This window comes from Salvelinus namaycush, chromosome 11 (assembly GCF_016432855.1).
Source record: "Salvelinus namaycush isolate Seneca chromosome 11, SaNama_1.0, whole genome shotgun sequence".
Lineage (NCBI taxonomy): Eukaryota > Metazoa > Chordata > Actinopteri > Salmoniformes > Salmonidae > Salvelinus > Salvelinus namaycush.
In genome coordinates, this window is record NC_052317.1 from 37,840,328 (window position 1) to 37,867,833 (window position 27,506).

Genomic DNA, 27,506 nt, shown 5'->3' on the forward strand with positions numbered 1-27,506 from the left:
TGGTTGTGTGTGTGACTGAGACACTAGTTGTGTGTGTGTGTGTGTGTGTGTGTGTTTGTGTGTGTGTGTGTGACTGAGACACTGGGTGTGTGTGTGTGACTGAGACACTAGTTGTGTGTGTGTGTGTGTGTATGTTTGTGTTTGTGTGTGACTGAGACACTGGTTGTGTGTGTGTGACTGAGACACTAGTTGTGTGTGTGTGTGTGTGTGTGTGTGTGTGTGTGTGTGTGTGTGTGTGTGTGTGTGTGTGTGTGTGTGTGTGTGACTGAGACACTGGTTGTGTGTGTGTGACTGAGACACTGGTTGTGTGTGTGACTGAGACACTAGTTGTGTGTGTGTTTGTGTGTGTGTGTGTGACTGAGACACTGGGTGTGTGTGTGTGACTGAGACACTAGTTGTGTGTGTGTGTGTGTGTGTATGTGTGTGTGTGTGTGTGTGTGTGTGTGTGTGTGTGTGTGTGTGTGTGTGTTTGTGTGTGTGTGTGTGACTGAGACACTGGGTGTGTGTGTGTGACTGAGACACTAGTTGTGTGTGTGTGTGTGTGTATGTTTGTGTTTGTGTGTGACTGAGACACTGGTTGTGTGTGTGTGACTGAGACACTAGTTGTGTGTGTGTGTGTGTGTGTGTGTGTGTGTGTGTGTGTGTGTGTGTGTGTGTGTGTGTGTGTGTGTGTGACTGAGACACTGGTTGTGTGTGTGTGACTGAGACACTGGTTGTGTGTGTGACTGAGACACTAGTTGTGTGTGTGTTTGTGTGTGTGTGTGTGACTGAGACACTGGGTGTGTGTGTGTGACTGAGACACTAGTTGTGTGTGTGTGTGTGTGTATGTGTGTGTGTGTGTGTGTGTGTGTGTGTGTGTGTGTGTGTGTGTGTGTGTGTGTGTGTGTGTGTGTGTGAGAGACTGAGACACTAGTTATGTGTGTGTGTGTGTGTGTGTGTGTGTGTGTGTGTGTGTGTGTGTGTGTGTGTGAGAGACTGAGACACTAGTTATGTGTGTGTGTGTGTGTGTGAGAGACTGAGACACTGGTACTAGGGCAGTAGGCATTGTGGGGGGAGTACTGGTTACATAAGGTGTTAACCACAAAGTAGCGAGGAAACATACTGAGGATCTGCCTCCAGTATGTCTCAAATGGCACCCTATTCCCCATAAAGTGCACTACGTAGGGATTAGAGTGGTGCCATTTTGGACACCGACAGACTCCAAAAAAACTGTAGAGAAAACACCATCACTTACTCTCAGTACTGACAGTAGCAGCAATACACCCTATAGTTGTCTACAGTTGAATTACTATACACATCTAACACAACGACAAAGATCATCCATCCACTGTTTTCTCTCATTTAAAATGACCTTGAAAATGTACAAAATAACATCATAACGTCTGGAAAACGGAGGGATGTTCATTAAATGTGCAAATAAAAACAGCTTCATTGTCCAACCTAGTATTTGTGTGTTTGTATTGTTGTAATGATCAGACTGGGTCTCTCTGTTCCCTCAGTCCTGACATACAACACTTAACACCTGATCACTAACGACATCAACACAGACGGAGCCTTGACTCAACATCAGATAAATACTGAAGCTGAACATTGCTGTCAGTCAGAATTGTGGCCTTAGAAAGAAACCTAGAAAACCATCAGACTACCATCATGCTAGCTACTGTGTTAAACGACGACACTGTTGTTTCTGGGCTTTTGTAGTCAGCTTTTCTATGCATCAAGCCCTATAAAGTGTGTTGATACCCATGTGAAATGCATGAGTACAATTTTAGATGGATAGAAGTCAATTTGTAACACGCTGAAGGTACAGCTGGGTGACCGAAGGAGCAGCTGTAAAGACTAGCTATACTCCACCCCCTCCTCTCAGAGATAAGAGGCTGAATAGTTGACTCACCACCACCGGTCTGTCGTCCTCACTCGCTTCAAGATGGCCACCGTTGTTCCTGTACCCAGGACAAGCTAAGGTAACTGAACTGTCTATCTGCCCAGTAGCACACGAGTACTCACTTCTGTCATCATCAAGTGCTTTGAAAAGGCTCGTCAAGGACCACATCAGCTCCACCGTACCCGACACCCTAGACCCACAACAATGTTGTATACCGCTCCAACAGGTCCACCGTACCCGACACCCTAGACCCACAACAATGTTGTATACCGCTCCAACAGGTCCACCGTACCCGACACCCTAGACCCACAACAATGTTGTATACCGCTCCAACAGGTCCACCGTACCCGACACCCTAGACCCACAACAATGTTGTATACCGCTCCAACAGGTCCACCGTACCCGACACCCTAGACCCACAACAATGTTGTATACCGCTCCAACAGGTCCACCGTACCCGACACCCTAGACCCACAACAATGTTGTATACCGCTCCAACAGGTCCACCGTACCCGACACCCTAGACCCACAACAATGTTGTATACCGCTCCAACAGGTCCACCGTACCCGACACCCTAGACCCACAACAATGTTGTATACCGCTCCAACAGGTCCACCGTACCCGACACCCTAGACCCACAACAATGTTGTATACCGCTCCAACAGGTCCACCGTACCCGACACCCTAGACCCACAACAATGTTGTATACCGCTCCAACAGGTCCACGGCCGATGCAATCGCCGTCGCACAACGCCCACCTGGACAACAGGACTACCTACGTGAGAATGCTGTTCATCGACTATAGCTCAGCTTTTAACACCATAGTGCACTCCAAGCTCGTCACTAAGCTCAGGGTTCTGAACTCTTCTCTGTGCAACTGGGTCATGGACTTCCTGACGGGCCGACCCCAAGCAGTGAAGGTAGGCAACACCTCCGCCACGCTGATCCACAACACTGGGGCCCCACAGGGGTGCGTGCTCAGCCCCGTCCTGTACTTCCTGTTCATCCACGACGAGGTGGTCACGCATGACTCCAACTCAATCATCAAGTTTGCTGACGACGCTACAGTGGTAGGCCTGATTACCAACAACGACGAGACAGCCTACAGGGAGGTGAGAGCCCTGGTGGAGTGGTGGCAGGAAACTAACCTGTGCCTCAACGTCAACAAAACAAAGGAGCTGATGGTGGACTACAGGAGACAGAAGAGGGAGCACGCCCCCATCCTCATCGAAGGGGCACCAGTGGATAGGCTCAAACGCTTCAAGTTCCTCGGCATACACATAACTGAGGACCTGACATCAAACAGTGCCTCTATAACCTCAGGCGGCTGAAGAAATTTGGCATGGCCCCTAAGACCCTCACAAAACTTCTACAGATGCACCACCGAGAGCATTCTGTCGGGTATGCATCACCACCTGGTACGCCGACTGCACTGCCCTCAACCACAAGGCACACCAGAGGGTGATGCGGTCAGACCAACACATCATCAGGAGCATGCTGCCTGTCCTCCAGGACATGTAAAGCACTCTGTGTCACAGGAAGGCCAAGAAGATCATTAAGGACCTCAGTCACCCGAGCCAAGGAGTGTTTACTCAGCTACTTAATCGGTGTTATTTGGGTTTTTAATTGGAGTCGCTGTACTTTTTTTTAAACATTTTAATTATTTGTGTACTTGTTTGACATTTTACTGAGCGAGAGGTGTGAGATAGCGAGAGGCATGAGAGACATGAGAGACAGAGAGAGAGGTGAGATAGACAGAACGAGATGTGCGAGAGAGCGAGATGGTAGAGGAGAGAGGCGAGAGAGAGAGAGAGAGAGAGAGAGAGAGAGAGAGAGAGAGGAGAGGCGAGAGACACAGAGAGCGGCGAGAGCGGCGAGAGAGACAGCGAGAGGCGAGAGAGACAGAGAGAGGCGAGAGAGACAGAGCGAGAGGCGAGAGAGACAGAGAGAGGCGAGAGAGACAGAGAGAGGCGAGAGAGACAGAGAGAGGCGAGAGAGACAGAGAGAGGCGAGAGAGACAGAGCGAGAGGCGAGAGAGACAGAGCGAGAGGCGAGAGAGACAGAGCGAGAGAGACAGAGCGAGAGGCGAGAGAGACAGAGCGAGAGGCGAGAGAGACAGAGCGAGAGGCGAGAGAGACAGAGCGAGAGGCGAGAGAGACAGAGCGAGAGGCGAGAGAGACAGAGCGAGAGGAGAGAGAGACAGAGCGAGAGGCGAGGCGAGAGAGAGGCGAAAGAGACAGAGAGGTGAGAGAGAGGTGAGACGAGAAGTGAGATAATGTAGCGAGGGTGAATAGTTGACACCACCACCACATCTGAACTGTGGCTTCTGCTATGAGAGTCACACAGGAAGAGAAACACAGGGCACACACACACCCACCGTGGGAGATGTGGGCAGAACACACACACCGTGGGAGATGTGGGCAGAACACACACCCACCGTGGGAGATGTGGGCAGAACACACACCCACCGTGGGAGATGTGGGCAGAACACACCCACCGTGGGAGATGTGGGCAGAACACACCCACCGTGGGAGATGTGGGCAGAACACACCCACCGTGGGAGATGTGGGCAGAACACACCCACCGTGGGAGATGTGGGCAGAACACACACACCGTGGGAGATGTGGGCAGAACACACACCCACCGTGGGAGATGTGGGCAGAACACACACACACCGTGGGAGATGTGGGCAGAACACACACACCGTGGGAGATGTGGGCAGAACACACACACACACGGAGATGTGGGCAGTAGAGGTTGACACGGGTCTTGCAGGAATATGGCAGGAATGGGAGTCAAGTTATGGACAGGATCAACAATCTACAGGAACGGGCAGTACAGGACAGGATCAATAGTCTACAGGACAGGATCAACAGTCTACAGGACAAGATCAATAGTCTACAGGACAGGATCAACAGTCTACAGGACAAGATCAATAGTCTACAGGACAGGATCAACAATCTACAGGAACAGGCAGTACAGGACAGGATCAACAGTCTACAGGACAGGATCAATAGTCTACAGGACAGGACCAACAGTCTACAGGACAGGATCAACAGTCTACAGGACAGGATCAACAGTCTACAGGACAGGATCAACAGTCTACAGGACAGGATCAACAGTCTACAGGACAGGATCAACAGTCTACAGGACAGGACCAACAGTCTACAGGACAGGATCAACAGTCTACAGGACAGGATCAACAATCTACAGGAACAGGCAGTACAGGACAGGATCAACAGTCTACAGGACAGGATCAATAGTCTACAGGACAGGACCAACAGTCTACAGGACAGGATCAACAGTCTACAGGACAAGATCAACAGTCTACAGGACAAGATCAACAGTCTACAGGACAGGATCAACAGTCTACAGGACAGGACCAACAGTCTACAGGACAGGACCAACAGTCTACAGGACAGGATCAACAGTCTACAGGACAGGATCAACAGTCTACAGGACAGGATCAACAGTCTACAGGACAGGACCAACAGTCTACAGGACAGGACCAACAGTCTACAGGACAGGACCAACAGTCTACAGGACAGGACCAACAGTCTACAGGACAGGACCAACAGTCTACAGGACAGGACCAACAGTCTACAGGACAGGACCAACAGTCTACAGGACAGGACCAACAGTCTACAGGACAGGATCAACAGTCTACAGGTCAGGATCAACAGTCTACAGGACAGGATCAACAGTCTACAGGACAGGATCAACAGTCTACAGGACAGGATCAACAGTCTACAGGACAGGATCAACAGTCTACAGGACAGGATCAACAGTCTACAGGACAGGACCAACAGTCTACAGGACAGGACCAACAGTCTACAGGACAGGACCAACAGTCTACAGGACAGGACCAACAGTCTACAGGACAGGACCAACAGTCTACAGGACAGGACCAACAGTCTACAGGACAGGACCAACAGTCTACAGGACAGGATCAACAGTCTACAGGACAGGATCAACAGTCTACAGGACAGGACCAACAGTCTACAGGACAGGACCAACAGTCTACAGGACAGGACCAACAGTCTACAGGACAGGATCAACAGTCTACAGGACAGGATCAACAGTCTACAGGAACGGGCAGTACAGGACAGGATCAACAGTCTACAGGACAGGATCAACAGTCTACAGGACAGGACCAACAGTCTACAGGACAGGATCAACAGTCTACAGGACAGGATCAACAGTCTACAGGACAGGACCAACAGTCTACAGGACAGGACCAACAGTCTACAGGACAGGATCAACAGTCTACAGGACAGGACCAACAGTCTACAGGACAGGACCAACAGTCTACAGGACAGGACCAACAGTCTACAGGACAGGACCAACAGTCTACAGGACAGGACCAACAGTCTACAGGACAGGACCAACAGTCTACAGGACAGGACCAACAGTCTACAGGACAGGATCAACAGTCTACAGGACAGGATCAACAGTCTACAGGACAGGATCAACAGTCTACAGGACAGGATCAACAGTCTACAGGACAGGACCAACAGTCTACAGGACAGGACCAACAGTCTACAGGACCAACAGTCTACAGGACCAACAGTCTACAGGACCAACAGTCTACAGGACAGGACCAACAGTCTACAGGACAGGATCAACAGTCTACAGGACAGGATCAACAGTCTACAGGACAGGATCAACAGTCTACAGGACAGGATCAACAGTCTACAGGACAGGATCAACAGTCTACAGGACAGGATCAACAGTCTACAGGACAGGATCAACAGTCTACAGGAACGGGCAGTACAGGACAGGATCAACAGTCTACAGGACAAGATCAACAGTCTACAGGACAGGATCAACAGTCTACAGGACAGGATCAACAGTCTACAGGACAAGATCAACAGTCTACAGGACAGGATCAACAGTCTACAGGACAGGATCAACAGTCTACAGGACAGGATCAACAGTCTACAGGAACGGCAGTACAGAACAGGACCAACAGTCTACAGGACAAGATCAACAGTCTACAGGACAAGATCAACAGTCTACAGGACAGGACCAACAGTCTACAGGACAGGACCAACAGTCTACAGGAACGGCAGTACAGAACAGGACCAACAGTCTACAGGACAGGATCAACAGTCTACAGGAACGGCAGTACAGGACAGGATCAACAGTCTACAGGACAGGATCAACAGTCTACAGGACAAGATCAACAGTCTACAGGACAGGACCAACAGTCTACAGGACAGGATCAATAGTCTACAGGACAAGATCAACAGTCTACAGGACAGGATCAATAGTCTACAGGACAAGATCAACAGTCTACAGGACAGGATCAACAGTCTACAGGACAGGATCAACAGTCTACAGGACAGGATCAACAGTCTACAGGAACGGGCAGTACAGGACAGGATCAACAGTCTATAGGACAAGATCAACAGTCTACAGGAACGGGCAGTACAGGACAGGATCAACAGTCTACAGGACAGGATCAACAGTCTACAGGACAGGACCAACAGTCTACAGGAATGGGCAGTACAGGACAGGATCAACAGTCTACAGGAACGGGCAGTACAGGACAGGATCAACAGTCTACAGGACAGGACCAACAGTCTACAGGACAGGATCAACAGTCTACAGGACAGGATCAACAGTCTACAGGACAGGACCAACAGTCTACAGGACAGGATCAACAGTCTACAGGACAGGATCAACAGTCTACAGGACAGGATCAACAGTCTACAGGACAGGACCAACAGTCTACAGGACAGGATCAATAGTCTACAGGACAGGATCAATAGTCTACAGGACAGGACCAACAGTCTACAGGACAGGATCAACAGTCTACAGGACAGGATCAACAGTCTACAGGACAGGATCAACAGTCTACAGGAACGGCAGTACAGGACAGGACCAACAGTCTACAGGACAGGACCAACAGTCTACAGGACAGGACCAACAGTTTACAGGACAGGACCAACAGTTTACAGGACAGGACCAACAGTTTGAGTTTAAGGTGAGTTTTTTGGAGCGGAAATACGTCATTTGTGGAGCATTTCATAAAAACAACTGTGTCCTAATAAAGTTTAAATAAATAATAAATGGTGACTTCCCTCACTCGCGCCTCGCTCCAGTTGTTGCCAGTCATTAGGCTACCTCAGTCAGATGCCAACCTACGTCAGTGTACAAGGAAGGAACCGAGTACACGGCTTGTAAAAAAATGCTGCGGTTTAACCAAATAGTTTACCAACCAGAGAGTGGGACAAGTGTCCTGAAGCGGCACAGCTTCTCCACACCTAACAATCTTACCGCCCAATTGTTTGTTTATTTAACTAAACCCGTGATAACATTTTTTTTCACCTTCATTTAACCAGGTAGGCCAGTTGAGAACAAGTTCTCATTTACAACTGAGACCTGGCCAAGATAAAGCAAAGCAGTGCGACACAAACAACAACACAGAGTTACACATGGAATAAACAAACGTACAGTCAATAACACAATAGAAAAATCTATATTGTGTGTGCAAATGGAGTAAGGAGGTAAGGCAATAAATAGGAAATAGTAGCGAAGTAATTACAATTTAGCAGATTAACACTGGAGTGATAGATGTGCAGATGATGATGTGCAAGTAGAAATACTGGTGTGCAAAAGAGCAAAAAAGTAAATAAAAACAATATGGGGATGAGGTAGGTAGTTGGAAGGGCTATTTACAAATGGGCTATGTACAGCTGCAGCGATCGGTGAGCTGCTCAGATAACTGATGTTTAAAGTTAGTGAGGGAGATATAAGTCTCCAACTTCAGCGATTTTTGCAATTCGTTCCAGTCACTGGCAGCAGAGAACTGGAAGGAAAGGCAGCCAAAGGGGGTGTTGGCTTTGGGGATGACCAGTGAGATATACCTGCGGGAGCGCGTGCTACGGGTGGGTGTTACTATGGTGACCAGTGAGCTGAGATAAGGCGGAGCTTTACCTAGCAAAAACTTATAGATGACCTGGAGCCAGTGGGGTGAAGAGGTGAAGAGTGAAATTAAAATAGCAGACTATGCAGTCCTGGCGCTCAGGGTTTTTAAAATATGTTGTAAATGTTAATGTGCTGTAAATGTTCCTATGTGCTCAGCCGTAGGCTACAGTTTAATGTCCTCAGTGCTCAGCTGTAAGCTACAGTTTAGTGTGCTCAGTGCTCAGCCGTAGGCTACAGTTTAATGTGCTCAGCCGTAAGCTACAGTTTAGTGTGCTCAGTGCTCAGCCGTAGGCTACAGTTTAATGTGCTCAGCTGTAGGCTACAGTTCAATGTGCTCAGTGCTCCCCCGCCGTAGGCTACAGTTTAATGTGCTCAGTGCTCAGCTGTAAGCTACAGTTTAATGTGCTCAGTGCTCAGCTGTAAGCTACAGTTTAATGTGCTCAGTGCTCAGCCGTAGGCTACAGTTTAATGTGCTCAGCCGTAGGCTACAGTTTAATGTGCTCAGTGCTCAGCTGTAGGCTACAGTTTAATGTGCTCAGTGCTCAGCCGTAGGCTACAGTTCAATGTGCTCAGTGCTCCGCCGTAGGCTACAGTTTAATGTGCTCAGCCGTAAGCTACAGTTTAATGTGCTCAGTGCTCAGCCGTAGGCTACAGTTTAATGTGCTCAGTGCTCAGCTGTAAGCTACAGTTTAATGTGATCAGTGCTCAGCCGTAGGCTACAGTTTAATGTGCTCAGCCGTAGGCTACAGTACAATGTGCTCAGTGCTCAGCCATAGGCTACAGTTCAATGTGCTCAGTGCTCAGCCGTAGGCTACAGTTCAATGTGCTCAGTGCTCAGCCGTAGGCTACAGTTCAATGTGCTCAGTCCTCAGCCGTAGGCTACAGTTTAATGTGCTCAGTCGTAGGCTACAGTTTAATGTGCTCAGTGGTCAGCTGTAAGCTACAGTTTAATGTGCTCAGCGCTCAGCCATAGACTACAGTTTAATGTGCTCAGCCATAGACTACAGTTTAATGTGCTCAGTGCTCAGCTGTAAGCTACAGTTTGATGCCAGTGCTGTGCTGAGCAGACCATCCTGCTGTGGTCTCTGTCCTCATCCTCCAGCCTTAATGATCTACATCCAGGTCATATAGAATACACTCTCATCCAGAGAGACGGCCCACATTCAGTACATTTAACTAAAATAGGTAAGAAAACCACATATCACAGTCGTATATTGCATTACTGAAATGATTTTCAATACGTCCTAAACAAACACAATAGCCTACATATTTGTGTGTGCAAAAATGAGGACGGGACGGAGTGATTTTTCTCAGGAAGGGACAGGAAAGTTCCGGGGTTATAGAAAGGACTGAATTTTCACTCCCGTGTCAAACTCTAATAGGCAGACCACATACTGAGGTAGAGGTGGTCAGACCACACACTGAGGTAGACCTGGGCAGAACACACACTGAGGTAGATGTGGGTAGACCACACACTGAGGTAGACCTGGGCAGACCACACACTGAGGTAGACCTGGGCAGAACACACACTGAGGTAGACCTGGGCAGAACACACACTGAGGTAGACCACACACTGAGGTAGACCTGGGCAGAACACACACTGAGGTAGACCTGGGCAGAACACACACTGAGGTAGAGGTGGTCAGACCACACACTGAGGTAGATGCGGGCAGACCACACACTGAGGTAGATGCGGGCAGACCACACACTGAGGTAGATGCGGGCAGAACACACACTGAGGTAGATGCGGGCAGAATACACACTGAAGTAGATGCGGGCAGACCACACACTGAGGTAGATGTGGGCAGACCACACACTGAGGTAGACCTGGGCAGAACACACACTGAGGTAGATGTGGGCAGACCACACACTGAGGTAGACCTGGGTAGAACACACACTGAGGTAGATGCGGGCAGACCACACAGTGAGGTAGACCTGGGCAGAACACACACTGAGGTAGAGGTGGTCAGACCACACACTGAGGTAGAGGTGGTCAGACCACACACTGAGGTAGACCTGGGCAGAACACACACTGAGGTAGATGTGGGCAGACCACACACTGAGGTAGACCTGGGCAGAACACACACTGAGGTAGATGCGGGCAGACCACACAGTGAGGTAGACCTGGGCAGAACACACACTGAGGTAGAGGTGGGCAGAACACACACTGAGGTAGATGCGGGCAGACCACACAGTGAGGTAGACCTGGGCAGAACACACACTGAGGTAGACCTGGGCAGAACACACACTGAGGTAGATGCGGGCAGACCACACAGTGAGGTAGACCTGGGCAGAACACACACTGAGGTAGACCTGGGCAGAACACACACTGAGGTAGAGGTGGGCAGACCACACACCTTCAGATTCTCACACCTTTCTGTTGACCTGCTGGCAGCCTAACTTTAACCTGCTGGTCATCCATTCTAGCCACTGGTTAATTCCTATCTTAACCTGGACACTGGGTTTGGATGGTAAACTATACAATCCGTATCAGTAATCAGTCTGTGCTCAAGCAAAAACAGACCTTATCTGTTCCAACAGCTTTCCTGTTTACCAGCTCCTTCGAAAGGAGAAGAAACTGAGGGCCCCGCACCCTCACAAGACGACCACACTGAGCAGGAGAGAAAAAGGGGAAGTACTAACATGACACACACACACACTCACATACACACACACACAAGTTTAATAAGACAGTGTTAGACCACAAATGAATCGTTCTGAAAAACTGATGCTACAAACTGTTACTTACCTCAACCTCTAATCCTTCTAACTAACTAACTCATCCAAACTAACTAACTCCTCCTCCTTCTAACCAACTAACTCCTAACTAACTCCTCCTAACTAAATATCTAACTAACTCCTCCTCCTTCCAACTAACTAACTCCTTCTAACTAACTAACTAACTCCTCCTCCTTCTAACCAACTAACTCCTCCTCCTTCTAACCAACTAACTCCTCCTCCTTCTAACCAACTAACTCCTAACTCCTCCTAACTAAATATCTAACTAACTCCTCCTCCTTCTAACCAACTAACTCATTCTAACTAACTCCTCCTAACTAAATATCTAACTAACTCCTCCTCCTCCTCCTTCCAACTAACTAACTCCTCCTAACTAACTCCTCCTAATCTAACTAACTCCTCCTCCTCCTTCCAACTAACTAACTCCTAACTCCTCCTAACTAACTAACTAACTAACTCCTCCTCCTTCCAACTAACTAACTCCTCCTAACTAACTCCTCCTAACTAACTAACTAACTAACTCATTCTAACTAAATATCTAACTAACTCCTCCTAAACTAACTAACTCCTAACTAAATATCTAACTAACTCCTCCTAACTAACTAACTCCTAAACTAACTAACTCCTCCTAATCTAACTAACTAACTAACTCCTAAACTAACTAATTCTTCCAAACTAACTCCTCCTCCTTATAACTAACTCCTGGCACTGCATAGGGAATAGGTGGCACTGCGTAGGGAATAGGTGGCACTGCGTAGGGAATAGGTGGCACTGCATAGGGAATAGGTGACACTGCGTAGGGAATAGGTGACACTGCGTAGGGAATAGGTGACACTGCGTTGAGAATAGGTGGCACTGCGTAGGGAATAGGTGGCACTGCGTAGGGAATAGGTGGCACTGCGTAGGGAATAGGTGGCACTGCGTAGGGAATAGGTGGCACTGCGTAGGGAATAGGTGGCACTGCGTAGGGAATAGGTGGCACTGCGTAGGGAATAGGTGACACTGCGTAGGGAATAGGTGACACTGCGTAGGGAATAGGTGACACTGCGTAGAGAATAGGTGGCACTGCGTAGAGAATAGGTGACACTGCGTAGGGAATAGGTGGCACTGCGTAGGGAATAGGTGGCACTGCGTAGGGAATAGGTGGCACTGCGTAGGGAATAGGTGGCACTGCGTAGGGAATAGGTGGCACTGCGTAGAGAATAGGTGGCACTGCGTAGGGAATAGGTGGCACTGCGTAGGGAATAGGTGGCACTGCGTAGGGAATAGGTGGCACTGTGTAGAGAATAGGTGGCACTGTGTAGAGAATAGGGTGCCATTGAAGACACAGCCACAATAAACAAGAGACTGACTACAGAACTTGGATTCGTTTTTTAAAGAAAATGAATTCTATAAACCGATTTAATAATAGAAGCGTCTATTTTAGTCTTGTGGTATTACCCTAGAACGGTGTTTTAAACCTAGCTTCTACACCTACGTTTTTACACTTTATTTTCTGTTCCTTTGATTTAACTAAGAGTATCACTTGTTTTGTTTTTTGCTAACTAAAGGAAGAACTGTGTTTTATAAGTACCATCACATTGACTTCCTTCTCATATTAGTGTGAGCACAGAAACACGTGCATGACTGCTCACACACACGCGCACGCACAAACACGCACACACACACACACACGCACGCACAAACACGCACACACGCACACACACACACACGCACGCACAAACACGCACACACACGCACAAACACGCACACACGCACACACGCACGCACAAACACGCACACACACGCACAAACACGCACACCTACCATAAGGAGGCGCAGGCCTGTTAGGTGTGTTCTTAGGTGGTAGCACAGGGTTGATTGGTTTCTCCTCACAACGACCAGAATAAAGACAACAAAAAAAAACATCCAAAATTAAGTTTTTACAACAGAGGTACTATATTATACACAAGCTTTTAGTTAAGAGCCTACATCTCGTTGCCTTGACAGTCATACAGGGGGTTTACTGCAAGGCCTCGCTGGATTCAGGTGGAAAATAACATCATATCAATGGCAGTTATTTTATTTATATGGGAATATATTGATATAAAGCAGGACTTATATAGTATTTACATCCACAAAGCTTCCCGGTAACCTACCTTTTTAGACATTTCACTGAAGTCTGCAAATTCACTCTTTCCTCCAAAAGTGTTGCCACCGAAAGGGTCCACTGTTCTGAAGCCATCTACAACAGAACAACAACCATAAACACACTTAATATGGAAACATCCAGGAAACAAACTAGCTACTGAAGCTGCCTGGGAAACCACACAGAGAGCATCCAGAGAAGGGGCTATGCAGTATTTACTAGGACTTTCCAAACCAAAATATTAGAGCTTGAAGACTGACGTACGCATCTGATTAACTAATTACAGAACTAAGCGGCGTTACTGTGAGCAGCACTGAGCTGGGTTACTGTGAGCAGCACTGAGCTGGGTTACTGTGAGAAGCACTGTGGTGGGTTACTGTGAGCAGCACTGAGCTGGGTTACTGTGAGAAGCACTGTGGTGGGTTACTGTGAGCAGCACTGAGCTGGGTTACTGTGAGAAGCACTGAGCTGGGTTACTGTGAGCAGCACTGAGCTGGGTTACTGTGAGCAGCACTGAGCTGGGTTACTGTGAGAAGCACTGTGGTGGGTTACTGTGAGCAGCACTGAGCTGGGTTACTGTGAGCAGCACTGAGCTGGGTTACTGTGAGCAGCACTGAGCTGGGTTACTGTGAGCAGCACTGAGCTGGGTTACTGTGAGAAGCACTGAGCTGGGTTACTGTGAGCAGCACTGTGGTGGGTTACTGTGAGCAGCACTGTGGTGGGTTACTGTGAGCAGCACTGTGGTGGGTTACTGTGAGCAGCACTGTGGTGGGTTACTGTGAGCAGCACTGTGGTGGGTTACTGTGAGCAGCACTGTGGTGGGTTACTGTGAGCAGCACTGAGCTGGGTTACTGTGAGCAGCACTGTGGTGGGTTACTGTGAGCAGCACTGTGGTGGGTTACTGTGAGCAGCACTGAGCTGGGTTACTGTGAGCAGCACTGAGCTGGGTTACTGTGAGCAGCACTGTGGTGGGTTACTGTGAGCAGCACTGTGGTGGGTTACTGTGAGCAGCACTGTGGTGGGTTACTGTGAGCAGCACTGAGCTGGGTTACTGTGAGCAGCATTGAGCTGGGTTACTGTGAGCAGCATTGAGCTGGGTTACTGTGAGCAGCACTGAGCTGGGTTACTGTGAGCAGCATTGAGCTGGGTTACTGTGAGCAGCATTGAGCTGGGTTACTGTGAGCAGCACTGAGCTGGGTTACTGTGAGCAGCACTGAGCTGGGTTACTGTGAGCAGCACTGAGCTGGGTTACTGTGAGCAGCATTGAGCTGGGTTACTGTGAGCAGCACTGAGCTGGGTTACTGTGAGCAGCACTGAGCTGGGTTACTGTGAGCAGCACTGTGGTGGGTTACTGTGAGCAGCACTGAGCTGGGTTACTGTGAGCAGCACTGAGCTGGGTTACTGTGAGCAGCACTGTGGTGGGTTACTGTGAGAAGCACTGAGCTGGGTTACTGTGAGCAGCACTGTGGTGGGTTACTGTGAGCAGCACTGAGCTGGGTTACTGTGAGCAGCACTGAGCTGGGTTACTGTGAGCAGCACTGAGCTGGGTTACTGTGAGCAGCACTGTGGTGGGTTACTGTGAGCAGCACTGAGCTGGGTTACTGTGAGCAGCACTGTGGTGGGTTACTGTGAGAAGCACTGAGCTGGGTTACTGTGAGCAGCACTGTGGTGGGTTACTGTGAGCAGCACTGAGCTGGGTTACTGTGAGCAGCACTGAGCTGGGTTACTGTGAGCAGCACTGTGGTGGGTTACTGTGAGCAGCACTGTGGTGGGTTACTGTGAGCAGCACTGTGGTGGGTTACTGTGAGCAGCACTGAGCTGGGTTACTGTGAGCAGCACTGAGCTGGGTTACTGTGAGCAGCACTGAGCTGGGTTACTGTGAGCAGCACTGAGCTGGGTTACTGTGAGCAGCACTGAGCTGGGTTACTGTGAGCAGCACTGAGCTGGGTTACTGTGAGCAGCACTGAGCTGGGTTACTGTGAGCAGCACTTTGGTGGTTTTCAAACACTGCGGTATGCCTTGTTGACTTAACAAATACATTTCCAACTGTAGGTTTCAGAAAAATAAATAAACCATTTTAACAAAATATTTGTTTGTTGGGTCGTTCCACCTCAAAAAACACAAGAAAAAGGACTGACCCCCACCATCTCAGATTGTTCTGAAACCGTTTCTGTAGTTAGTAAAACACCAGTCTCAACGTCAACAGTGAAGAGGCGACTCCGGGATGCTGGCCTTCAAAGAAAAAGCCATATCTCAGACTAGCAAATAAAAATAAAAGATTAAGACGGGCAAAAGAACACAGACACTGGACAAAGAAACTCTGCCTAGAAGGCCAGCATCCCAGAGTCGCCTCTTCACTGTTGACATTGAGACTGGTGTTTTGAGGGTACTATTTAATGAAAGTGCTAGTTGAGAACTTGTGAGGTGTCTGTTTCTCAAACTAAACCCTCTAATGTACTTGTCCTCTTGCTCAGTTGTGCACCGGGGCCTCCCACTCCTCTTTCTATTCTGGTTAGAGCCAGTTTGGGCTGTTCTGTGAGGGGAGTAGTACACAGCGTTGTACGTGATCTTCAGTTTCTTGGCAATTTCTCACATGTAATAGCATTCATTTCTCAGAACGAGAATAGACTGACGAGTTTCAGAAGAAAGTACTTTGTTTCTGGCCATTTTGAGCCATTTTGAACCCACAAATGCTGATGCTCCAGATACTCAACTAGTCTAAAGGACAGTTTTATTGCTTCTTTAATCAGCACTACAGTTATCAGCTGTGCTAACATAATTGCAAAAGGGTTTTCTAACGATCAATTAGCCTTTTTAAAATGATAAACTTGGATTAGCTAACACGACGTGCCATTGGAACACAGGAGTGATGGTTGCTGATAATGGACCTCTATACGCCTATGTAGATATTCCATAAAAAATCTGCTGTTTCCAGCTACAATAGTCATTTACAACATTAACACTGTTTTCCTGATCAATGTGATGTTATTTTAAACTGACAAAAAAAAAAGCAAAAACAAGGACATTTCTAAGTGGCCCCAAACTTTTGAACAGTAGTGTGTACACACAAAAAATATATATGGGGGATTGGAAGTGATGCAGATAATTACATTGATGGAAGCTACAATCTATCTGCAATATTAAAGCTGATCTACCCCCTAAAAGATGTTTAAATAATAAACTCCAAGCGAGCTGTCATGTGCCTTTTACTGAGGAGTGGTCATCTCCCTGACCAGGACCGAGGCCCTTCTCCCCCGATTGTGCAGTTTGGCTGGGCGGCCAGCTCTAGGGAGGAGTCTTGGTGATTCCAAACATCTTCCATTTAAGACTGATGGAGGCCACTATGTTCTTGGGGACCTTCCATGCTGCAGAAATTTGTTGGTACCCTTCCCAAGATCTGTGCCTTGACAGAATCCTGTCTCGGAGCTCTACGGAAAATTCCTTCGACCTCATGACTTGGTTTTTGCTCTGACATGCACTGTCAACTGTGGGACCTTTTATAGACAAGTGTGTGCCTTTCCAAATCATGTCTAATCAATTAAATTTACCACAGGTGGACTCCAATCAAGTTGTAGAAACATCTCAAGGATGATGGAAACAGGATGCACCTGAGCTCAATTTTAGTTCTCATAGCAAAGGATCTGAATACTTATGTAAATAAGGTATTTCTGTTTTTGAAATTGCACAAATTTATAAAAATCTGTTTTCGCTTTGTCATTATGGGGCATTGTGAGTAGATTGATGAGGAAAATGTTTATTTCATCAATTTTAGAATAAGGCTGTAAAAAAAGTCAATGGGTCTGAATACCTTCCGAATGCACTGTAATTTGATATTTGAGAAATTAAGTTAATTAACTGCACCCAAATTGGCCATTTTAAATTTACAGGATTCAGACAATATTCAAACAATATAGTACCCAACATCCGAGTTGGACCAAACTTCATCCTACCAATGAGTAAGACATGAGGTATCCCATTTTTTGGGGTCAAAAGCCACCCACGGACCATCCACATCCTATGCCAATCGCAAACCAACAACCAGTATACAGTATCAGTTCTCTATGAAGTAGTATAAAGCTGTGGCTTGGAGCATTGCTTCTCTATACTATGTAATGTATTCCATGTGAACCTGGTGACAACCCAAATAAAATAATTAATTGCATGACAGTCTTGTGTTTTTCAATAAAATTCTCAGGAAAAACCTCTATATGTATTGTGATTAGTGACATTTACAATTAAACCCAACACGACCCAATACCATAACAATTGAAAAACCCTAAACAGTGTGTGTTTGAGACTTTGACCATTGAAGACTACAACAGTAGCTAATCCAGACCTTTCTGGAAGGGAATAAACCACACACAAAGGCAGTCGTTTCATGGACACTGATTAAGCGTAAAAGGAGGTCAAACTGAATTGCTTCATGAAGGAGTGGCTTGAATTGTGAGGATGACCACACAATTTATTTTCATCATGAGCCAAATCTATTGGTTTTCTACCCAAAATTGCTTAGAAAATGTTGTGATCTATTTAATAAACACAAGAGACCAGCAAAATGGATAAAAGAGTGTACCGGTATATCAGGGACAGGGGCATCTAGCGGCCAAAACCTGGTACTTTCACACTACTTTATGGTAAATAATGCAAGCAACATAAAATACTAATTTCTCTGAACAGGGAAAAAAAAAACACATCACCAGATTCGAAGGGAATACATTACATATTATGAAGAAGCAATACTCCAAGCAGCAGCTTCATGCTACTTGTCAAACATAGAGAACTAATACTGTATACTGGTTGTTGGGGTGGGATTGGCTGTGGGGGGTTCCGTGGGTGGTCTCTTGGAGATTCCTAATGTCTGATTCATTGGTAGGAAGAAGTTAGGTCCAAATCAGATTTTGGGTACTATATTTATGGAATATTATCTGAATCCTATACATTTGAATAGCCAATTTGGGTGCAATCAAATTAGCTTAATGTCAGAAATAAAATGACATTACAACTGAAATAATGTTTTAGAAATGCCAATCTACCTGGTTCTAACTACAGAAACAATTTCTGAATATTCTGAGATGGTGGGTGTCATGGCTTGCTGAAATGGCATGAAACGACTCTGTTGTGACTTGAGAATGTGTGTGACTCACGATAAAGGGGCAGTATGATGTGTGTTACACAGTGTTTTCCTTCTCGTGGCATAGCTCTAAGTTTCCCACACAGTGTGTCCCTTATTCCTGTGGAGGGGTCTCGTTTCACTGGTGCGTAGGAGTGTTGGCCCAAACTTAAACCAACTTCCTCCTCTCTCAGTGACTGAGGCATAAAGGCCCGCAGTTCAATAGCGGAGGATGAAGGGAATGAACAGGGGATGGAGAGGAGGGGAGGAGGAGAGGGGGGAGGAGGAGCGGGGGGGAGGAGGAGAGGGGGGCGGAGGAAAGGGGAGAGGAGGAGAGGAGGGGAGGAGGAGAGGAGGAGGAGAGGAGAGGAGGAGGAGAGGGGGGAGGAGGAGCGGGGGGCGGAGGAGAGGGGGGAGGAGGAGAGGAGGGGAGGAGGAGAGGAGGAGGAGAGGGGGGAGGAGGAGAGCTGAACTGGTTAAAGCAGGGGTGAGAGTGTTCTGGTTGTTCGTTTTCAAGTCACACAGACACACTCAGACACACACACTCAGACACAAACACACACGCAAACACACACGCAGACACACTCAGACACGCAAACACGCAAACACGCAGACACGCACGCAGACACACACACACGCGCAGACACACGCGCAGACACAAACACAGACACACACGCAGACACCCAGACACACACACACACGCAGACAAAAACACACGCAGACACACAGAGTTTCTGTTATGTTTGGCCTCCACTGCAACTCCTGTTTTTCCAAGGTTATTTTTAGTTGGCCAGCAGTTAAATGCGTAGGTAGCCTACTAAATATAGACCTCCGCCACAGGAAAATATGAAGTTACAGTGAGTTTTAAGTTGTATTCCACAAACTAATGCCCAGAAATAAAGTCTAAATGTGCAGGAACACGTCACCTGGGCAGCAGTGAATGAGGGCTTTTATTCAGAAGTCTAGCACAACTTTCCTTTTCTCTTAACGATATACAGATAGATGTATCTTAGCGATATACAGATAGATGTATCTTAGCGATATACAGATAGATGTATCTTAGCGATATACAGATAGATGTATCTTAGTGATATACAGATAGATGTATCTTAGCGATATACAGATAGATGTATCTTAGCGATATACAGATAGATGTATCTTAGCGATATACAGATAGATGTATCTTAGCGATATACAGATAGATGTATCTTAGCGATATACAGATAGATCTTAGTGATATACAGATAGATGTATCTTAGCGTGTATCTTAGTGATATACAGATAGATGTATCTTAGTGATATACAGATAGGAGTTTGATTATCCTTTTCTGCTTCTAAATCTTGTGAAATTCAGAGTACTTAATGACCTGGTTGTAAATGTTCTCTGACATAGCAGAAAACAGCGTTAGAAAAACAGATATTTTGATAGCCGCTGCTTTTTGAAAGATACAGAACATTATCCTCATAACTGATAGGATGCTGAAAAGTCAGAAAAGTTTTATCTCGTCTTTTTTTTTTTTTTTTTTTTTTACTCTAAATGTCACTTGCAGCTAAAGTATCTGGAGTGCAACTACACTGACTAAAAACAGTCATTCAAATGTAGATACAAAAATAGCAAGGGTGCGTGTGTGTGTGTGTGTGTGTGTGTGTGTGTGTGTGTGTGTGTGTGTGTGTGTGTGTGTGTGTGTGTGTGTGTGTGTGTAAAAGAGGTTGTGTATTGCAGAAGTGAGGTACCTGTAGGCTTGGGGCTGGGCCGGGGGCTGTGGGAGGTTAAGAGATTCCTGCTACCAGACAGACTGCCACCAGGCTGAGACAGAGACAGGAAGAGAAACGCCACTAAGATCAACTCCATCAAGATACATTCATTCAACTGAAAACAGGATGTCATTTCAATACCAATATATTCAATAAATATGAACAAAATTACATCCAATGTAATTTAAGCAATAAGGCCAATATACCACGGCTAAGGGCTGTTCTTAAGCACGACACAACGCAGAGTGCCTGGATACAGGCCTTAGCATATTGTCCATATACCACAAACCCTCGAGGTTCCTTATTGCTATTATAAACTGGTTACCAATGTAATTAGAGCAGTAAAAATAAATGTTTTGTCATACCCGTGGTATACGGTCTGATATACCACATTTGTCAGCCAATCAGCATTCAGGGCTCGAACCACCCAGCTTATAATTCAATATAAATGTATTCAAATATGACATACTGTAAATAAATTACCATAGAAAATAATACGCTAAATAATTCTGTCAGTAATTCAACATGTATTACCTTGATGGGGGGAGTAGGTTTTCTACTGAAGGGATCTGCTGAGGCAAACAGATCGGTTGTTTTCTTGAAGAAGTCTGAGGAAGCACCCTTGAATGGATCACTCTCTTTGAAGGGATCATCTGCTTCAAATGGATCTGAGAGGATTGAGACAAAATGTGACAAAGATCCTTGTGGATGGAAACATTTGTCATTAAAAAGGTGGTAATATGGAGCATATACCACGTGGAGGCCTTTCTGTTCTGTTCAGGTGTACTTCATTAGCCAAGCACATGTGCTTATAAACCACACACTTTTCTCTAAAGGAATAGAACCTCATAGCCTCTGGAACATACAGTCCAAGCCATGGAATTACAATCATTCCAGAATTCTTCCAACAATATGGTTCCGATAACACAACTATTTTGCATAAACATTCATTTGGTACAATACACTTATAAAGTTACCGTTGAAGGGATCTGCTTTGAAGGGGTCCTCTGTCTGGAAGGGGTCTGCGGCAGGAAGAGGTTCTGGTGTTGATTTGTTGTTGCTGAACATGGCTATCCTCGATTTGAAAGAGTCCTCCTGATTTTGGGGGGATTTTTTTTGGGGGGGGGGGGGGACAAAATATTCAGATTGTTCAACCTCAAAAGATTTAAAAAAAATCTTCTCCACTTCCATTCAAATCAACTGGATTGCCCAATGTTGGGACAACAACGCTTTACCAAGCGGAACTGAGTGTGGACGCTTCTTATTGTAATCTCTAACATAATGAACATTGAATAAAAAGGTATCAAGTCTGTCAGGTGTGAGCAACAGGAAGTGAGGTCACACTAAACACAGTGAGAGCTCCAAATGAATAGCTGGGTATATAAATATACACTGAGTGTAGAAATCATTAAGAACACCTTCCCAATATTGAGTTGCACCTCCCCTACGTTTTTCCCCTCAGTAGAGCTTCAATTCATCGGGGTATGGTGTTGAAAGCGTTCCACATGGATGCTGGCCCATGTTGACAGCAATGCTTCCCACAATTGAGTCAAGTTGGTTGGATGTCCTTCGGGTGGTGGACCATTCTTGTTACACACAGGAAACTGTTGAGCGTGAGAAACCCAGCAACGTTGCAGTTCATGACACAAACCGGTACGCCTGGCACCTACTACCATACCCCGTTCAAAGGCATTTCAATCTTTTGTCTTGCCCATTGACCCGCTGAATGGCACACATACACAATCCATGTCTCATTTGTCTGAAAGCTTAAAAATCCTTCTTTAACCTGTCTCCTCCACCGATTGAAGTGGATTTAACATGTGACATCAAAAAGTGATTTTAGTCTATGTCATGGAAAAAGCAAGTTAGATTATTAATGTTTTGTACTCTCAGTGTATATTCAAGTATAGGCAAGCTCTTTCCAGTCTTCGGTCGTCTTCATTAAGCCACTACTTAGCTAAATGTTTTGCAACGGAAAACAAAAATGAGCATTTCTTATTCAGGTAGTCACTACCCGTTTCAAAACAGTTTTATTCCATTTGATGCCTAATGAACACGACCCTGGTATCATGACAACACTACTCACCCTGGCTCCAAATTCTCCGTTCTCCCTCTCTGAGAATCCTACTTCGCTCATGTCTGCCAGGTTGGTCATGCTGCCAGCATGAGTCTGGCTGTGGGTTCCATTCAGAGCGTTGTTGTATTGCTCAATAGTCTTAGTCACCTCCTGTTGACTGTCCTGGATCTGAGAAAGCTTACTACGAGCCTAAAGGGATAAAGGGATGTCAGTGGGTCTCCAGTAACACCGGTTGTTCTAGTAAACGAGAGTAAGTTTGTAGGGTTGTTACGGTGACCGTATTACCCGCCACACCGCCAGTCACGAGTCATGACTGCAGTTAAACTCCACGTGACCATTTAGTCACGGTAACAAGGCTTCTCCAAGCTCTGATGCTGCTGATGGTCATTAGAAACCTACCAAACTTGCCAACTGCCTGGTACTCAGCACTCTATTGTCCCTCTAATCACTGACATCAATACAAATGTGTTGGAACATCTAAATCAAACCCTTCATGAGAGCCCATTGTGACGGTCCTGTCACACCATGAGCTCATGTTGCACAACATTTCTATAGGCTATGATATTGTGGGAGAAAACAGAGTGATGGCATGTTAATGGTCCATTCTAAATCAAAATTAATTTCACACATATATTATTTAAACAAGATTAAATTAAAAATAGTTTGATAGGCTAATACTGTCACCCATCACTTGTGAATGGCGTATTATCACTTGTGAATGGCGTATTATCACCTGTGAATTATGTATTATCACTTGTGAATGGCGTATTATCACTTGTGAATGGTGTATTATCACTTGTGAATGGCGTATTATCACCTGTGAATGGTGTATTATCACTTGTGAATGGAGTATTATCACTTGTGAATGATGTATTATCACCTGTGAATGATGTATTATCACCTGTGAATGATGTATTATCACTTGTGAATGGCGTATTATCACTTGTGAATGATGTATTATCACTTGTGAATGGCGTATTATCACCTGTGAATGATGTATTATCACTTGTGAATGGCGTATTATCACTTGTGAATGATGTATTATCACTTGTGAATGATGTATTATCACTTGTGAATGGCGTATTATCACTTGTGAATGGCGTATTATCACTTGTGAATGGCGTATTATCACTTGTGAATGGCGTATTATCACTTGTGAATGGCGTATTATCACTTGTGAATGGAGTATTATCACTTGTGAATGGAGTATTATCACTTGTGAATGGAGTATTATCACTTGTGAATGGAGTATTATCACTTGTGAATGATGTATTATCACTTGTGAATGACGTATTATCACTTGTGAATGGCGTATTATCACTTGTGAATGGCGTATTATCACTTGTGAATGGAGTATTATCACTTGTGAATGGAGTATTATCACTTGTGAATGATGTATTATCACTTGTGAATGGAGTATTATCACTTGTGAATGGCGTATTATCACTTGTGAATGGAGTATTATCACTTGTGAATGGCGTATTATCACTTGTGAATGGAGTATTATCACTTGTGAATGGTGTATTATCACTTGTGAATGGTGTATTATCACTTGTGAATGATGTATTATCACTTGTGAATGGCGTATTATCACTTGTGAATGGAGTATTATCACTTGTGAATGGAGTATTATCACTTGTGAATGGAGTATTATCACTTGTGAATGACGCCCAGCGTAAGACAAGGAACAGCGGATGCCTTTTTTATTTTTTTGCAACTATTTAAAATCATAGTGGCATACCTCATACCACAAGATTAGGGAGTATCATTTACACCATAAAATTGCACCTTTATAATAAAGCATTACATGCATAAATCGCATTTGCGGTCACTTGAGGAAGGTGTTTTCCAGCTAATTCATTGCATTTTGGAACATTTTAGTCATTTAGCAGATGCTCTTATCCCGAGCGACTTACAGGAGCAATTAGGGTTAAGTGCCTTGCTCAAGGGCACATCGGCAGATTTCCACCTAGTTGTCTCGGGGATTCGAACCAGCGACCTTTCGGTTACTGGCCCAAAGTTCTTAACCACTAGACCACCTGCCGCCCCTTAAATAAATATAAAATAGTTTGTCAACATTTTAAGCTAAATGCGCTAAATCGGTTGCGTCAGCATCATTGTGTAGAAAAGTTTATTTTTTTGATGCTAGTGGTTGTATTAATTTGGGATCTATCGCATCCCACAACTGTCCCAGACTATGCTTGAAATATTTATTTCTCGCACAGAAGGACAAATTGACCAATAGAAAATGTCAACTTTTGTACTATGGTGCTTAATTTACTATAACTGTAAACTAAGCACATAGGAATACCTATTTCTTTGTTAACCGCTCAACACAGAAGAGCAATGTGCCCACCCTCCCTCGGAAATCAGTTGAAGAAAATATAATTTCTATTTTATTCAGCTTTGTTCAATTGTATTCTTCATACTATAAAATAATGCCATGGAATTCTAAGCAAATCTTGTCTGATAAAAGCCCAGCGTAGCCCACAGCCATATGACATAGCCAGTTAGCCAGATCAGGGACTAACATAAGGACAACTCAGAGCATTATAATAATTCTCTGTATTAGACTACACTTTCTTCATACCATGTTTCTTTGAATATGTCTAAAATAAATCATGGATTTATTCAACTTTAAAAAAAAAACTTATGTAGATGTTCAAAAGGTCTGCATCAGTGGCTTGTAGGCTATGCGTGGATGGCAGGAGATTAACGTGTTTATGTGAATTAATGGTCAATTACCGTTAGACCGACAGTTATTTTGCTTAACAATTACCGGCTGACAAAATGTAATGGCCGCCACAACCACCACACAAATGGGTTGTCAGTCTACAAAAAATAACACTGTCTGTTCTTGTGAAAGTCCCATCCAGAAACAAGCCCTAGCCCGTACCCTTAAGTCCAGGGTTTTTTAAACTACGGGCAGGGGTCCCAAACTGGGCCCTGGGCATGTGAGAGGTGGGTAGCGAGTCATGAGAATACATCTAGAAATCACACACAATTTCTTCTAAATTGGGGTCGTTGTAGGACGATTTGGGTCACGGGAGGACGGTCAATTTCTCATTTTGGTTCTTGAGCTGCAAAAGTTTAAGAACCCCACGCTAGATCTGAAAGCATTGGATAGGTAGAAGCAAAAATGGGAACATTTTCATTTAGTCATTAAAAAAGGGAACATTTTCATTTAGGCATTAAAAAAGGGAACATTTCTATTTTCCGGATGGACATTAAAAAGTTACATTCTACTCCAAACGTGACGCCATCTTCATTTAATACGACATTTTGTCGATGATAATGAGCTATAGCATCTCTCTATCCACGTACCTGGTTGATCTCATCCTGGGTGGCCTTGAGTGACTTGATGATGGAGTCTAGCTGCATGCGTCCGGCCAGTAGGTTCTGCTCTAGTTGCTTCTCCTCCAACTGCAGTTTGTTCAGGTCAGACTTGGTACGGCTCAGCTCATTCTCCTGACTCTGCAGGTCAGACTCCTGGCTGTGGATCTGGGTCTGTAAGGATGAGATCTGGACGGAGGGAGAAGAGGAATCCTATGTAAATAAGATGCGATAAGCGCTAGTGACGGCCTGTAAATGGGGACAATTGTTTTGGACATTCAGATAAGCTTCTATAACTGGGGTTAGGGGTGGCACATATACCATATAACCGTGTAACCAATGAAGATCACCATGGAACAAACAGCTGACTGAAGACGGGACAGTTGAGTCCGTTTCTGCTGTAACATGGACTCTACAACGTCCCTAACTTTGTTGCTCCTTGCTGAAACAAGCAAGGTGTTGTAGCAAATGAGTCTTCGGATGCCTAGGCAACAACCCGCTCCCTGCAGAAGCAGCACATGCAGTCAGGAGCGGAGGAGAGGAGAATAAAATAAAAAGTACAACAAATGAATAATTGGCTAGTCGAAACGGTTATCGCGATCATTTGGTTGACCAATAACCGGCATCCAAAATTCTATGGCCGTCACAGCCCTAAGTGGGGACAGAATTTTTCCTGTCTAAACCATGATCGTATAGGTGTGTTGCTGACTGACCAGCGTGGACTGATCCTGACACTTCAGATGGACGTCTTTCAGCATGCCCTCCAGCTTGTTCCTCTGCTGGTCCATCTCCTCCAGCTGCTGCTGAGCATCCTGCTTCTGGGCCTCCAGGTCCTGCAGACCACCACTCTCCTGGTCCAGGTCCCCCTGCATCTCCTGTTAAAATACATACAGTAATCAGACCAGACCACCACTCTCCTGGTCCAGGTCCCCCTGCATCTCCTGTTAAAATACATACAGTAATCAGACCAGACCACCACCCTCCTGGTCCAGGTCCCCCTGCATCTCCTGTTAAAATACATACAGTAATCAGACCAGACCACCACTCTCCTGGTCCAGGTCCCCCTGCATCTCCTGTTAAAATACATACAGTAATCAGACCAGACCACCACTCTCCTGGTCCAGGTCCCCCTGCATCTCCTGTTAAAATACATACAGTAATCAGACCAGACCACCACTCTCCTGGTCCAGGTCCCCCTGCATCTCCTGTTAAAATACATACAGTAATCAGACCAGACCACCACTCTCCTGGTCCAGGTCCCCCTGCATCTCCTGTTAAAATACATACAGTAATCAGACCAGACCACCACTCTCCTGGTCCAGGTCCTCCTGCATCTCCTGTTAAAATACATACAGTAATCAGACCAGACCACCACTCTCCTGGTCCAGGTCCCCCTGCATCTCCTGTTAAAATACATACAGTAATCAGACCAGACCACCACTCTCCTGGTCCAGGTCCCCCTGCATCTCCTGTTAAAATACATACAGTAATCAGACCAGACCACCACTCTCCTGGTCCAGGTCCCCCTGCATCTCCTATTAAAAT

General features: G+C 45.8%; 1 protein-coding gene across 5 annotated transcripts in view; it reads right to left on the reverse strand.

Moving 5' to 3' along the window:
- Positions 1 to 27,506, reverse strand: part of LOC120056136 (epidermal growth factor receptor substrate 15-like 1) — a 59,532-nt gene that overhangs the window by 6,686 nt on the left and 25,340 nt on the right. For 3 of the 5 annotated variants that reach the window (XM_039004340.1, XM_039004338.1, XM_039004339.1), the window contains 7 exons: positions 26,675 to 26,836; positions 25,953 to 26,150; positions 22,638 to 22,817; positions 21,529 to 21,646; positions 21,086 to 21,219; positions 20,531 to 20,603; positions 13,697 to 13,782 (listed from right to left, as the gene is read on the reverse strand). In XM_039004340.1, the coding sequence (XP_038860268.1) occupies positions 13,697 to 13,782; positions 20,531 to 20,603; positions 21,086 to 21,219; positions 21,529 to 21,646; positions 22,638 to 22,817; positions 25,953 to 26,150; positions 26,675 to 26,836 (951 nt within the window). Of the gene's footprint in view, positions 1 to 13,364; positions 13,429 to 13,696; positions 13,783 to 20,530; positions 20,604 to 21,085; positions 21,220 to 21,528; positions 21,647 to 22,637; positions 22,818 to 25,952; positions 26,151 to 26,674; positions 26,837 to 27,506 lie in introns of all 5 variants that reach the window. The other 2 variants (XM_039004341.1, XM_039004342.1) reach the window with 2 other exon arrangements.